Below are 13870 nucleotides of genomic sequence, written 5' to 3'. Positions count from 1 at the left end.
AATAACTCGGTACAAGGTCACACTCATCAAGTTGGGGATATACATATGTCATTAGTGTGATATGATGTGTCAACTGTAAATTCACGGACCCTGCGGGTTTTTCGACTTTGGCTTCACAAAGAGACATAAATCTCCCTAAGTTCTGGTCGCTCTTTAGTATAAAAATGCCAAAAATATTCATGAATAAAATAAAAGGAAATAGGGAGACAATTACGCACAAAATTGGTTATTGAAAATTGTCAATATTCGCTTTGCCCCTGAGAAGACAATTTTTCTTAAAGAAGATAAATCTCGATGAAAACAACTTAAATCTAACATGTCTGAGCGAATTATTAAAAAGAGATATAAAAAGAGATACAGTAAGTAAGAATTGCTGTCAAAGGAGAAACATAACAGTCTTATCACTCCGAAGAAGCTAAAAATAAAAAAATAAAAAAATAAAATCGGAAACAAAATTGGGCCTAATCAATGTTATTTTGAAGATTTAAAGTTTAACTAATAATGTAATGGGATAGATTATTTTGTCTATCTTTATTTTGCTTACATTTGCTTATCTTTTTTATTACTATTCGATTACAATCTAATCCAACAGTTCATATTTATGAAATAAAATAAATCTTTTATTCCCCTTTCTTTCTCTTCACCTTCTCCCACACGATTTCTCTCTCTTTTCCTTTCTCTCTTTTTCCATGCTATACCTATTTTTTTGTCCTTTATCGTTGATGTCTGCCCAAGTGGAGCGCTGTTTGACGGTGAAGGTGAATAGACGCAATAATATCCAACAGATTTCATGTTGTTTATGGAGGAAGTGAGGTTTTAAAGAGTAGAGGTTTTGGATGTTGTGATATAATTTAATAAATTTAACAATCTATATACTAATAAACTTATTAAATTACTGGTATTTCGAAAACAGATTTATTTTCGTTTTGGAAGAAGTGATTTTGGTTACCGGAATTTTCAATCTTGGTCGCCGAGGAAGAGAAAAAAAGGAGGAGAGAGAAAGGGTGTGGGAGGAAGTGAGAAAAAAAAAGTTTTATTTTATTTCACAAATATGGACCGTTGGATTAGATAGTAATCGAACGGTATTGAATGTGGTAGGCAAAATAGGAGTAGGCAGAATAACTTATCTCTAATGTAATTATATAAAACTAAATTGTTACATTATTTTAAATAATAATTCTGGTAATTTTTGAGCCAGACAACATTTTCTTATATTGTGTTAATATTCCCGCCCAAATAAGATTGTCTTCTGTGTGAAAGATAACTATGATTTATCAAAAAAAACATATAATATTTAATGAAAACCTCACATTTTGACTGTGATTAAAATTGATAATAATATGTTACGAAGGTTATAAAGTATGAGAGGTATGTGAGTTCAAGTCATATATCACTCTCTTTGTTATTTGTGTAAAAATAATACACATTTGTCATATATCACGCTAGGGTTGGCTCGTAACCCGTTAAAAATAAGTCGGGTTGGGTTGGCAAAAATGAGTTGTCAACCCGAGCCAACTCAGCCCGAGCCAGCTCAAAAAAAACGAGTCAACCCGTGGGTCAAATGAGCTAGCTTACTGGTTGAGTTTTTTTTTTCATATATAAAAAGTATAAAATATAATATAAAAAAATGGATAAAACTCATACATGCTGTCATCGTCTTTCTTCCTTATCTAAACCTAAGTCCTTAATCTTCTAACATCCCTGCTATTTTCATATTGTGTTAGGTTGTGCTGGCTCTATTTGGTTCAAATATCTTACCTACTTAGTAGCAAGTGGTTCTGATTATTTCTTGATGTTGGTGCAAATTTATTGTGAAGAAAATTCGAAACTATAATATTTTGCTTTTATTTCTCATTTTGTAACCCTTTGTTTAAGCTGATGGAAGCCACATAGCTGCATTAATACTACAAGTTCATTTAAATAGGCTGAAAACGAGCCAACCCGCGAGCCAATTTTCGAGCTAATTCACGAGCTGTTTTTTCAAGCCAACCCATGAGTCATATTTTTTAGCCAACCCGCGAGCCAACTCTAACCTGACTCAGGTCGGGTTGGATTGGGTTTTTTGCCTCATTTTTTTTTTAGCCAACCTTAACCCGACTCGTTTTTTCAGATTATATGCGGGTTGGGTTGGCTCGAACCAGATTGACCCGTTTTACCAACCCTATATCACGCTATGCAAAACGTGTACAATTTTTAAGTCGTCTACTCCCCAATGTGCATCTTGCATGTGTTATATCTGACATATGCAAGTTGACTTTCACACAAATCATGTATGGGTGATGGGCGATTTGAATGGGGCACTGCAAGATTTTCGCGTTAAATCGATAAAAATTTGTTAAAGAAATTAAAGGGATAAAATATTTATAATTTTGCGTTCTATGGGTCAAAAAGCCTGAATTCTCATGACAACTCTGCTTCCTTGAATGGTGCAGTAAATATGAAAACTGTGCATTGATTAATAATATAGGCCTTCCATACCTCAAATGGGCCTAGGCAATCAAGATCTTAAATAGGCTAATAAAAGAATGGGCCTCCTTTCAAGATCTCAAATTTAAAAGCCTTTAATGTAACCTAATTAAGTATTATAACACTGATAAAAAAAATATATTTTTCTTATGTGGTAGAAAAATATTTATCTGAAATAAAAGTATAAGTGGGACTCACGGTTAAGGAGAGAGAGAAAAAAGAGTGGTGAGACCCAATCCCTTTTTTAAAATAAGATAAACATAACCATAAAAAAAAAAAACCCTCGTAACACTGGTATATCATTAATCAAACAGATTGATTACCTTAAAGCGAAAAAAAAAAAAAGAGAGGAAAATTTAAACCTTACAATCTAAAAGGAAAGCTAAGAAATAAGCATGAGTACGTTAGAATGAGTACGTTTACCCTGAAAGCATATATATATATATATAGAAATCAAGAACTGCGTACGAGAGTGGTTCGCATCATGTCCTTAAATTCAGAGAAATCAACACGACCATCATGGTTAGTGTCAACAGAGACAATCATCCTGTGAACGTTGTCAATCAAATTCCCTTCAACGAGACCAAGCTTCCCCAACACCACTTGCAATTCCTTCGCTGATATGTAACCATCACCATCTTCATCAAACACCTTGAACGCTTCCCAAAGGTCCGATGATTCCTCCTTCTCCTCCTCTTCCTCGTTTTCCACGAATCCAAAGTACGTGTCCCCTAAGGACTCGTGCAGTGCCACGAAATCCTCGTACAAAAGTCCCACGTTGCCTGGCTTTATGTACTTCATAGTCACGGACTCTAGTTCCGTTACCTCAGCATCCAAACCCAACAGGTTCAGCGCCTCGCTTATTTCATCAACGCTTATGATTGAATCGCCGTTTTTGTCGAACATGTCGAAGATTCGTCGAAGACGGAGCGAGTTCAGACTCGGACATCGAAGACGGAACGACCGTGATGGAGATGTGCAGTTTAATGTTTTCTCTTGTCCCATGTTACAACCACACCCACACGGCCACACCCACACCCTGAGAAGCTTCTGGAATGTACACGTGAAATAGAAGCAAATGCAAGGATGGGTTGATGGATGGGTGGGAACTAGGGGAATTTTGGAATTGGAAGAAGTGGTTTATTGCGTTGGATTCATTAATAGATTTTTGTGAATATTGCAAAAGTAGAAAATCTTAACCAATGGTTCTTAATTTTCTTCGTTGTTGTGTGTGTGTGTTGTTCTATAATTATAAGGGACCATGCGAGTTTGGTGGCCAACCAAAGGTGACTCTTCCCATGGCTTGCGTTTGCGAACGACCGTTTCCCATATAAACTTCAAAACTCGTGAATAAGGAATCTTGTTTTTTCCTCAAATTCAAAATGGGAAAAGTGTGTATCATTTTAAAGGATGAAAAGCTGTGTTATTTTAAGTGAGAGAAAGAGATAGACGAAGAAGGAGACAGAGTGGACATAAAAATATAAAGGTGTGGGTCCCACCTCTTTGTGAGAGTGAAAGGATATAAATTGTGTCATTTAGAAGGACAAACATTTTTCCTATTCAAAATTATTTGTTAGAGGTAGATAAAAATCATTAAAGTAATCTCATCCACCAAAACTAAAAATAAAATAAAATCTGACATCATGCCTTTTGCAGACTAGTGACAATGTTTCTACGGGCATCTCTTTTGAACCCCATGTGTTCACCGGGAGCAAGATTCCATTGACTTTTTCTCTATCCGTCAAACAAAAGTTATTATATGAATAAGTCATTAGAATTTGTCTAGTGATGAGAGGTTTAGATAATTTGTATTAAATTATATATTTAATTTTTACTATTATATATATAAAAAAAAGTCTTTATCCGAGTGTTTGTGTTTTCACTAAATTTCTAGAAACTAAAAGAATTTAAAAAAGAAAAGAAAAAAAAACCAGCTGATGATATTAAAAATGGTTAACAATAATGGGGATATGATGAATCGAAGTTGACTTTGAAGAGTCCAATTTGGGTTTTTTGTAGATGAGACGAAAAGGGTGAGGTAGCTTCATGAAATGGGTTATTGACTTGGAACGTGAAGGGTTTCTTAATAGTCATCGATGGAGCTTCTCACGTTGTTGGTCAATCTTGATCAAGAAATTTTATCCGTGAGTCACATCACGGACTCGGCTTATAAATGAGGGGGAAATGTACGGGACTTGTAATTTTATGTGAACTCACCTTAATTCTTATTTAATTGAGTGTTGAAATTCCCTTATATATTAACTGTCATAAGTCAGGCTTATTCAGGATCCAGAGTCCAACCAAATTACGCAAGCATGAACTTGTTTGATTATGTTTTGAGTTTTTTTATTTTTAAAATTATTTTATAAAATAATTTTTAAAAACTATTTTATAGAATAAAAAATGAAAAAAATTCATTTGATAACATTATTTTGAAAAGTTTTAAAAGTTAAAAAACAAAAAAAAATCATTTGATAAATTTGTTTCCAAAATGTGGTTTTAAAGTAGAAAAACAAAAAAAAATTATCGATCACATCAAAGACCAAAAGGCAAAAGAACACATTATGCGGCTACGGGCAATGATGCACGGACAGGGACACGACACGACACGCCGACACGTTAATTCTAAAAAATGTCATATTTGGACACGTTGGGACACGTTTTGATATTAAATAAAAATTTTAATATATATAATATAATTTATATTTAATACATATAAGAGTCCATAATAAGTCATATAACCAATCAAATATTTAAATTTCATAACATAAATATAAATATAAATAATTTTTCATACTTTGTTAATTTTTCATGTCAAATTTCATAATAGAAAAAAATTAATTTATAAATTATTTCTTTTACATTTAGTTACAAAATAAAATTAAGATTTTTTAAAAAAAAAAAAAAAAACGTGTCTGAACGTTGACTGCGTGTCAAAAAACGTGTCGGAGAGATGACCGCGTGTCTCCAAATGTTGACCGCGTGTCCGTGCTACCTAGGCTACAGGAGCTTGAAATTGGGATCTATATGAGGTGGCACAATATTAACTTTTATTTTTTTATTTTTAAATAATTACCATCATGTCATTAATGAAGCTCTTATTTTTCGTGTTTTTGTTATTTTGAGAGTAAAAAACTGAAACACAAAACCAAAACATGATAAGTGTGTTTTGTAAATTTAATTTTAAAAACTACAAAGATATTGCTTTTAGAATTGCTTTTACAAAACATTGATCGACAAACAAGTTTTTTTGTTTTTTTATTCTTAAAACAAGAAAATTGTTTTACGAAATAGAAATCAAACGGAGCCTATAACTCAGATCCAAAATAAGTTTGCATACAATAGCTTGGTTTTTAGTTGAAAAAATGTACCCAAACGAGTATAATTTAGTTAGCGACACAATCTGAGTAAGTGGGGAAAGAATGCTAGATTTCCATCAAATATATTTTGGGTTCGTTTTTTCTGCATTTAATGTAATGCAAATAAGTTATCTGCATTGAGCCCAAAACGGCGTCGTTTTGGGATGAAAATTAAGGTGTTTTTGTAATTTTAATTTATTTTAGGGTTATAATAGGGTTTTTGGACCCTTTTGTCCCTCATTAATTAATTAATAACCAATTTGTCCCTACCCCAGAATTATCCACCATCCTGCCCCCATTTAGTCGATTAATGTGAAGATGTGGTCGACTAAATTGAAAAAATACAGGAAATATGAACCCCGAAATTTAATCGACTACAAACCCATCTTGATCGATTAAATTTCGGGGAGATTTAATCGACTAAAAATGTTATTTAGTCGATTAAAGTGCGCTGAAAACCCTATATGCAACCATTTCTCGATCTCATTTCAAATTATTTTTGTTTTGTAACCCACTCTATCTCTTGTTTGTCATTTGTAACCCTTCCAATCTCGATTGCATTTCATCCCACCATCTCTAAAGCCTTAATATTGTGAAATCATTGTCATTCCACTTATATTCTCATTTGTTGCCCCCAAAATCCGAACCCAAATCCCCAAAATTCGAACCCTACTCCCAAATTCGTGTGAAAGATGAGCTCAAGTCCAAACATGTATGTTACAATGATCTACTGTGATGGAAAGCATTATGAAGGCTGCAATGGTGTTCAATTTGAAGGAAAAACGAAAATGTTAAAAATCAAACGGGGCACTACGTACAATGAGCTGAAGGGGAGAATTCACCAAAAATTGGGGCTACAAGGCAGCCAATGCGTTCAGCGGATGATCTCTAGGGTAGAGTCTACAGTTGGTAAGGATGCTATATTCTACAGTGGTAACGATATATGTGACGATGAAGATGTGGAATGTGTCATAGATGCAATTGTTGACCGAAAATTTCAAAATTTTATTGAAATATATGTTGAAATAGACTGTGGTCAATCTTCATCTGCACCTATGCATGAAAGAAGTCAGAGTCAAGAAGACAGAGTCATCGGTTTATCTGCACCTGCACCTGTCTTAAGTCAGATAACAATGAGGAAAATAGACTAGGATGAGCACGAGGAGGATATGACAGTGATGACAACGGTGAACCTGAGAGTGTTATTCCGCTAGGTGACACCTCAGATACGGACGTAGAGGGGAATTTTGACGCTGACACAAACTCAGGAAACCTGAGTTCCTAGGTTATGCCACCACTTCGTTTTGACCCTGTTAGCAGTGGTAAGATAGTAAATTAAAGTTTTAAATGAACATTTCATATTTGTGTTATCATTGGTACTGACGGAAAAGTTATGCCACCACGTTCTATTCCCTAAATGTGCACGTATTGATTGCAAACGTTGGTTTAGGCTCCCCGAAACTTGGGGAGTTCATTTTACACGCATATTAGTGACTGTTCTGAGTTGCTATGGAAAGTTTTTACCTGTTGTGCTATGGTTTGAACCAAATTGATCAAGTTAGTGGAAAAGTACTATTCACAGCATTTGGTAAACATTCAAAAGGGCATAAATAGTGATAAATAATTCCTATAACGAAATAACAATACGTTTTACATCAAATAGTTCAGACCCTAAACCTAATACAAACCATAAACCCTACATGAAATAAGATATAAAGGAAATTACATAACAATAAGTCCACCCTAAACATGAACTAAAAACATAAACCCTAAATCTAATCCTCCTCCTCTTCGGACGTCGTCTCCTCGTCATCCTCATCTGACACACGAGCCCCCTCCCCTGCATCCTCCTCAACCTCCTGTCCTCGTGCAAGCTCTAGACGAGCAAGCCTATCTTCCACACCCTTGAACCTTTTCTGTATGTGTCTAAACCTTTCATTCCCTTTCTGGATGTGACTCTTCCTCCATTTTTTATGTTTCGGCGCCATTTTTCATATCTTCTTCAGTGTGGCGTTTATGCCCTTCATGACATCACGCAATGAAAACCCACCCTCAGGCTCAGCTATATCCTGCAAGTCAGTCTCGTCATCATCGTCATCATCATCCTCCACCTCGGGCTCTATCATGTGTGCATCTGGAGCAACATCAGGAACCTCAACCTTAACCTCAACCGTACCTGTGAACTGCCACACACCTGCCTTGTTCTTTGAGATCTTGCACTGCTCTAGTAGACGCTTTCCGAACTTGCAATTATAGCATGTGGTCTTCTTCAACTGCTCATTGTCCATGGGAACACAAAAGTGAACCAATATCCTCTATAGCAGACAGGCAAATGGAAGTGCACCCTTATGTTTGGCCTTAAACATCATCCCACATATATAGTGCCTCAAGTTCACCAACACACCATGTCGAATAGCCCACATGATAGGAATGTCATGTTACAGCACCCTGGAATGATTGAAAGCTCGCGGAAACAGTATGTGGGTGATGACACAGTGTAATATACGGGACTCTACACTAAGCAACCCCACCGTGTAGTGAATGTTCCTCCCACGTCCGATATCAGGCCTCCTGGCCTCATCCACGGCATCACCTAGAGAATATCCAGGAAGTGTTACGCTGCTATCTGCGTCATACTCCACAGTCTTCTCAGCATCAAAGTCATAGCCCAGTATCTCCGACCATACCGGAGCCGTCATGATGATGTCCACCACGCAGACCTTCAACCTCAACTCACCCTGTACGTAGCTGAGGTTATGGTAGAAGGCCTACACCATCAGCTTTGAATACGGACACAACATCTCAACCAAAACCCTAAGATGTGCTGCCTCCAACAACGCCACAATGTGAAATCCCTCCGCCGTAGAAAATGTTGTATCCAATGATTTTGGAGGACATAAGGATCGGTTCACATGGTCACGTACAAATGCAGCGTGAATCAAGGGGTCATCCTCAAACAAGTATCCAAATGGGAGGTCAACAGTAGCAGGCTCTTCGTCTTGTGGCCTTGACGAAGACGGCTGGTCTTGTCATTGCTTCGTGCGTCTCTCATCTTGGGCATTGCTTGGTCTTCTACAGCCAACCATTTTGACAAGCGTACCTACAATGCAAGTGGAAACAATATCAATAACTCGGACAATAACAGTATCAAAAATCGGACAATAACAACATCAAAAAGTTTCAAATATCAATATCAAAATCAAAACCCTAACCCTAATGTTTATCTTGATGAAACAATATCAATAACTAAAGCCACAAAAAATCAAACAACGTTCTACCATAAAACAGAAAAAAAAATAGAAACAATATCATGTAAAGGAGAAAAAAAAACCAAAACATAAAACACAATGCAAGTGGCAAAACGTTACCTACCCACTCAGTTTCACAAGGTTGATAGTTCTGATTGTGCAATCGGATGACCAAGGGGAGGGGTTTCGGTCAGTTCTTGATGAGGTGGTGTTTTGGGGGTTTGTAATCGACTAGGGTTTGAAAATAACCCCCTTTGCGAAATGGGTTTTTTTAAAAAAAAAAAAACTGATCCAGCACACTTTAATCGACTAAATAACATTTTTAGTCGATTAAATCTCCTCGAAATTTAATCGATCAAGATGGGTTTGTAGTCGATTAAATTTCGGGGTTCATATTTCCTGTATTTTTACAATTTAGTCGACTACATCTTCACATTAATCGACTAAATGGGGGTAGGATGGTGGATAGTTCTGGGTGAGGGGCAAATTGGTTATTAATTAATTAATGAGGGGCAAAAGGGTCAAAAAACTGTTATAATAGTCTTTATAATTATAATTTTTTAATATTTTAACACTAAAACAACATCGTTTTGAGAGTAAATGCAGATAACTTATCTGCAGTAACTGCATAAACATTTTTCTGATATATTTTTTTTGGGGGGGGGGGGACGCAGAGCTTTAAACTCATAATTAGTCTAATAACTGACTCAAAAAGTTAAAGGGTTTGTTTTTTCTGCAGTTACTGCAGATAAGTTATCTGCAGTAAGCCTAATACGACGTCATTTTGGGGCGAAAATCATGATATTTTTGTAATTTCAATTTATTTCAGGGTTATTATAGTATTTAAAATTATAATTATTTAATTTTTCAAACCCAAAACGACGTCGTTTTAAGAGTAAATGCAGATAACTTATTTGCAGTAACTGCAAAAATATTATTCTGAAAGTTAAATATATGGAATACTAATCAACTCAACTCAAAGAAATAATTACTTTCGCTACAAAAAAATAAAATAAGATGTCTGCCTAAAAGTTTATCCTATCTCATTTTCCACGAATCGTGCACATGATCGGTGTGCTGGATAAATGAAAAACAGCCCAACAAGAGGCCCACTTTTACAAAAGCACAAGACCAGGCCCCAAAAACTATAACCAGTGGCCTAACAAAATGATAATTAAATGTGGGGAAACAGCAACTCTGATTAAATCCATTAAAAACACAAGCCCGTGTTAGCTCCTGCCTCCTGCTATGCAGAGAAGGGTTACACCATTGTGGGGTTCTATATATAAATAGTAGATAATTTTACCTTAGCATTTGCAAAGAGTCTAATTATGTGAATCAAACATGTGATCTGAGCCAAATTACATGAATCACCAAGATTGTGAGGAACAATGCTGTGTTACGCAATCGGTGAATGAAGCCACAAAAAGATTGATAAAATCCTTACCTACCATGTGTGTCTTTGTAACCTTCTCTATCTTTAAATTGAGCTCTGGTTTTCATGTCCTTACTCTAATATATTTCTGTGGAAATAATTTTTTTAAAAGTAAAAACAATCTTAAAACATTTTTTCTTTCCTAATTACAATGAATTTTTACATTATAGATATTGCAACTCACTATATTTCTTCTGTATAAAAGGCTGATATGAGTTTTAGACCCAGGTATTTAATTTAGGAGATATGCTTTTCTCATGTTACACGAGAAAAAATATATCTCCTACACACTCATAAAAAAAATGTGTCTTCATATTTTTTTTTAAACAAAATCAAAAAACAAAAGCCCCATATGTTTTGTGTCTACGGCACGAGAGAAGCTATCATAAGCTATCTGTGATTTTTCCCTTAATTTATTCATGATACATGTTGGATTGCTGAGGAAACCACTGATAATAGCCTGCATTCTCAAATACCTAAGTACAGTGTGTTTTAGACCTCTCCATTCCTAGTTCAGAGTAAAACTACAGGAAAGAAAATCACTAACATTGAATCAGATGCAGAGATAAAGTCAGGAATATTCTTGATCCTCTTTCAGTGAAGAAGATCTTCCTCTTTTGCATTGAATCATCACATCACATGTTTATATATTGCCATGAACAGTAAACCTTTCATTTATCTGTTTTCCAGTAAATACCTATAGTGTAAAGTCAGAGTTAGCACTATACATAAATAGTACTCCCGGAAATGCTGTTCTCAAAATTTTCAAAACTTGAACCATAAATAAGCATACAATACAAGTAATCTAATCACTAAGAAATATATATATATATATATATGTAACACTGATATTTATGTCTCAGAAATTCTCATAGTGAGAAGTAAAATTAATATGAAACAAACGTGACCATACAAAACACCTACAGTTTAGCCTTATTCTTGCAGATTTGGCTTTTGATCTTCAAGTCAGGAACACCAACAACGAATTGGCAATTGGACTTTGCAACAATATGCTTTTTAATGATTCTAAGGAAGGTAACTTTTCCAGGAATCCTAGAAACTGTTTCCATAGGAAGTTGACCACCAAGTAAATCCCCAACAAAACTGCTCAAGTTGGATGCTAATTCATCAGCTTGTAGGGTAAGCCTACATGATATGGTAGCAGAACCCCTTGCAGGAATCAAACCAGGATAGATATCTGTCTCTCCAATTTGTGTGCCTTTATATAGAAGGAAACTCTTTCCCTTTTCTTGGTTGAAGCTTACATGGTTTCTGTTCTCAACAAGAATCTTGAGGTCAAGAGTAACATTGACTTGTATGTCAATATCAGGAAGTGTTACACGAGGTGCTATACCCTCTAAAGTTGCAGAGAGAACCTTAGTCCTTGGTTCTTTGGGCTTGAGAAGTGTCAAGGCAAGAACAACTGACACTATGACAAACACCACAAGCAGTAACAGCACTACCCCTATAGCAATCACATACTTGCCTCTCCTATTCAGCTTTTTCTGTGAAATCATCACCACTTGCTCTTGGTTTTGCTTATCTTCTGTCTCAGTCTCTGTCATGGCCTTGCGTTTTGATGCTAATTCATACATTACTTTTGACAAAACTGAAGTAGCAAAATATACAAGCTAAAGTGAAGATTATTAATAGATTTTAGAAATGAGATTTGATAGCTATGAATATGGCTTATGTAGAAGTGCCAACCATAAGTCCATAATAATAATAATGTAATATGTAAGGGTAGTTGGTTGTTGTTGTGGGGGGTCCAATGGATTAGTATGCAGACTTGAACTTAAATGCGCGGCTAGTTGGCCATTCCGTGTCCCAACTAGCACTAAACTTTTTCTTTCAAGTTCATTTATTAGGCATAAATTCAGAAGAATACATTAATTATTAGCCTTCACAATACATATTCCAAAGAGACAAGTACATACATACATAATACACACTCCATTTATATGACTTGAGAGATGAAACCTTTTTTTTAATTAGATGACAATAGTAATACTTATACTCACAAAAAAAAAAAAAAGTTATAAAAAGTGAGTAAATGATTAAGAGTGTTAATAACTTCATTCTAAAATATTTAAAAAATGACAATGAAATATATAAATAAAGATTTTACACATTATTTTCCTTGTATTATTTTATAATACTTTCTTTTTAGATTATACAACAAATATATAAATGCATAATTTAGACATCTCTTCATATTTTATTTTCCCAAGCAAAAGTAAGGTGTAAGGATGATGTAATTATTTTAATGCGTAAATAACATTCGTTTTTTTTTATTGGGTAATGATGTTTACGTATCATTTTTACATTATTTTCTTTTTAAGTAAAAGTAAAAGTAAAAAAATAAATAAATTCTAACCCCAATTCTCTCCGCTTTTTTGTTTGATACAAGTGTAAGTATGATATAATTATTTTGATTATACAAATAACATTTCCCTTTGCGATGTTCTTTTACCGAAGTTATGTAGATAACGTGTCCACTGTCCACGATGATAATAAATGAAGAAATATCCCCCGAAAATGACAGTTTTCTTAGTGTAAAACAAATGTCATTCATTTCGAACCAGAAAAAAATAAAAATAAAAAATCATTAGATGGTAAATTGAGTGTCGTGTTAAAAACACCTAATAATTTCTCTAAAGATGTACATAACAATCATTCTTATCTTTAACACTATTTCTGAAAAGAAATAATTCTTTTTATTTTTGTACCTTGGCAGTTGCGGCATGGTGGTGGTAATGATGACAATGGTGACGGCAGTGGCTGTGGAGATAATGGTAGTGGTCGTGGTGACGGTGGTATGGTGATGTGGTGGTGGTGGTGGTGACGGCAATGGCGGCGATGGTGGTTGCGTGGTGGTGGTGGCGTGGTGATGCTGACGGCAGTGGCTGTGGCGGTGATGGTGGTAAATGGTGGCGGCGGCGGTAGTGGTTGTGGTGGTGTGGCGTGGTGATGGTAGTTGTGGTAGTGATGGCGTGGTGGTGGTGCGTGGCAGTGGCAGTGGCAGTGGCTGTAGCGGTGGTGGTGGTAATGGTGGCGGCAGCGGTAGTGGTTATGGTGGTGTGGTAGTGATGACATGGTGGTGGTGGTGACGGCAGTGGCTGCGACGACGGTAGTGGTGGTTGGTGATGGTGGCAGTGGCATCGCGATGGTGGTGACGACGACGGTGGTGGTACGACGACTGCGGTGACGATGGTGGTAATGGTCGTGTCGGGATGGTGGTGATGGTGGAAAAATTGAGAGAGATAAATGTTTCTCATTTTGTGTCTGTGTATAAAAAAACAGAAATTTTTTTATCTTTTTTCTGTTTTCCAACACAGAAATTTAACCAGTTCATTTTCAGG

General features: G+C 35.7%; 2 protein-coding genes across 2 annotated transcripts; both read right to left on the bottom strand.

Moving 5' to 3' along the window:
- Window positions 1-2799: 2799 nt before the first annotated feature.
- LOC133317662 (calcium-binding allergen Bet v 3-like) lies at window positions 2800-3715 on the bottom strand. Its single transcript, XM_061519528.1, has one exon. It carries the CDS (start codon window positions 3469-3471, stop codon window positions 2920-2922), a length of 552 nt encoding a protein of 183 aa, XP_061375512.1. The 5' UTR covers window positions 3472-3715; the 3' UTR covers window positions 2800-2919.
- Window positions 3716-11236: 7521 nt separating this feature from the next.
- LOC133317663 (uncharacterized) lies at window positions 11237-12178 on the bottom strand. The gene has a single exon (XM_061519529.1). It carries the CDS (start codon window positions 12101-12103, stop codon window positions 11429-11431), a length of 675 nt encoding a protein of 224 aa, XP_061375513.1. The 5' UTR covers window positions 12104-12178; the 3' UTR covers window positions 11237-11428.
- Between the last annotated feature and the right edge of the window lie 1692 nt (window positions 12179-13870).

This window comes from Gastrolobium bilobum, unplaced genomic scaffold (genome assembly GCF_033153095.1).
Source record: "Gastrolobium bilobum isolate Gb01-03AN ecotype WA unplaced genomic scaffold, APGP_CSIRO_Gbil_v1 utg356, whole genome shotgun sequence".
Lineage (NCBI taxonomy): Eukaryota > Viridiplantae > Streptophyta > Magnoliopsida > Fabales > Fabaceae > Gastrolobium > Gastrolobium bilobum.
Note: the sequence above shows the minus strand (reverse complement) of the source record. Positions and strands in the feature narration are given on the sequence as shown.

What these genes read in the sequence shown, in the direction of transcription:
- LOC133317662 (XM_061519528.1), bottom strand. Translation starts at nt 3,471, where the DNA reads ATGGGACAAGAGAAAACATTAAACTGCACATCTCCATCACGGTCGTTC.
- LOC133317663 (XM_061519529.1), bottom strand. Translation starts at nt 12,103, where the DNA reads ATGTATGAATTAGCATCAAAACGCAAGGCCATGACAGAGACTGAGACA.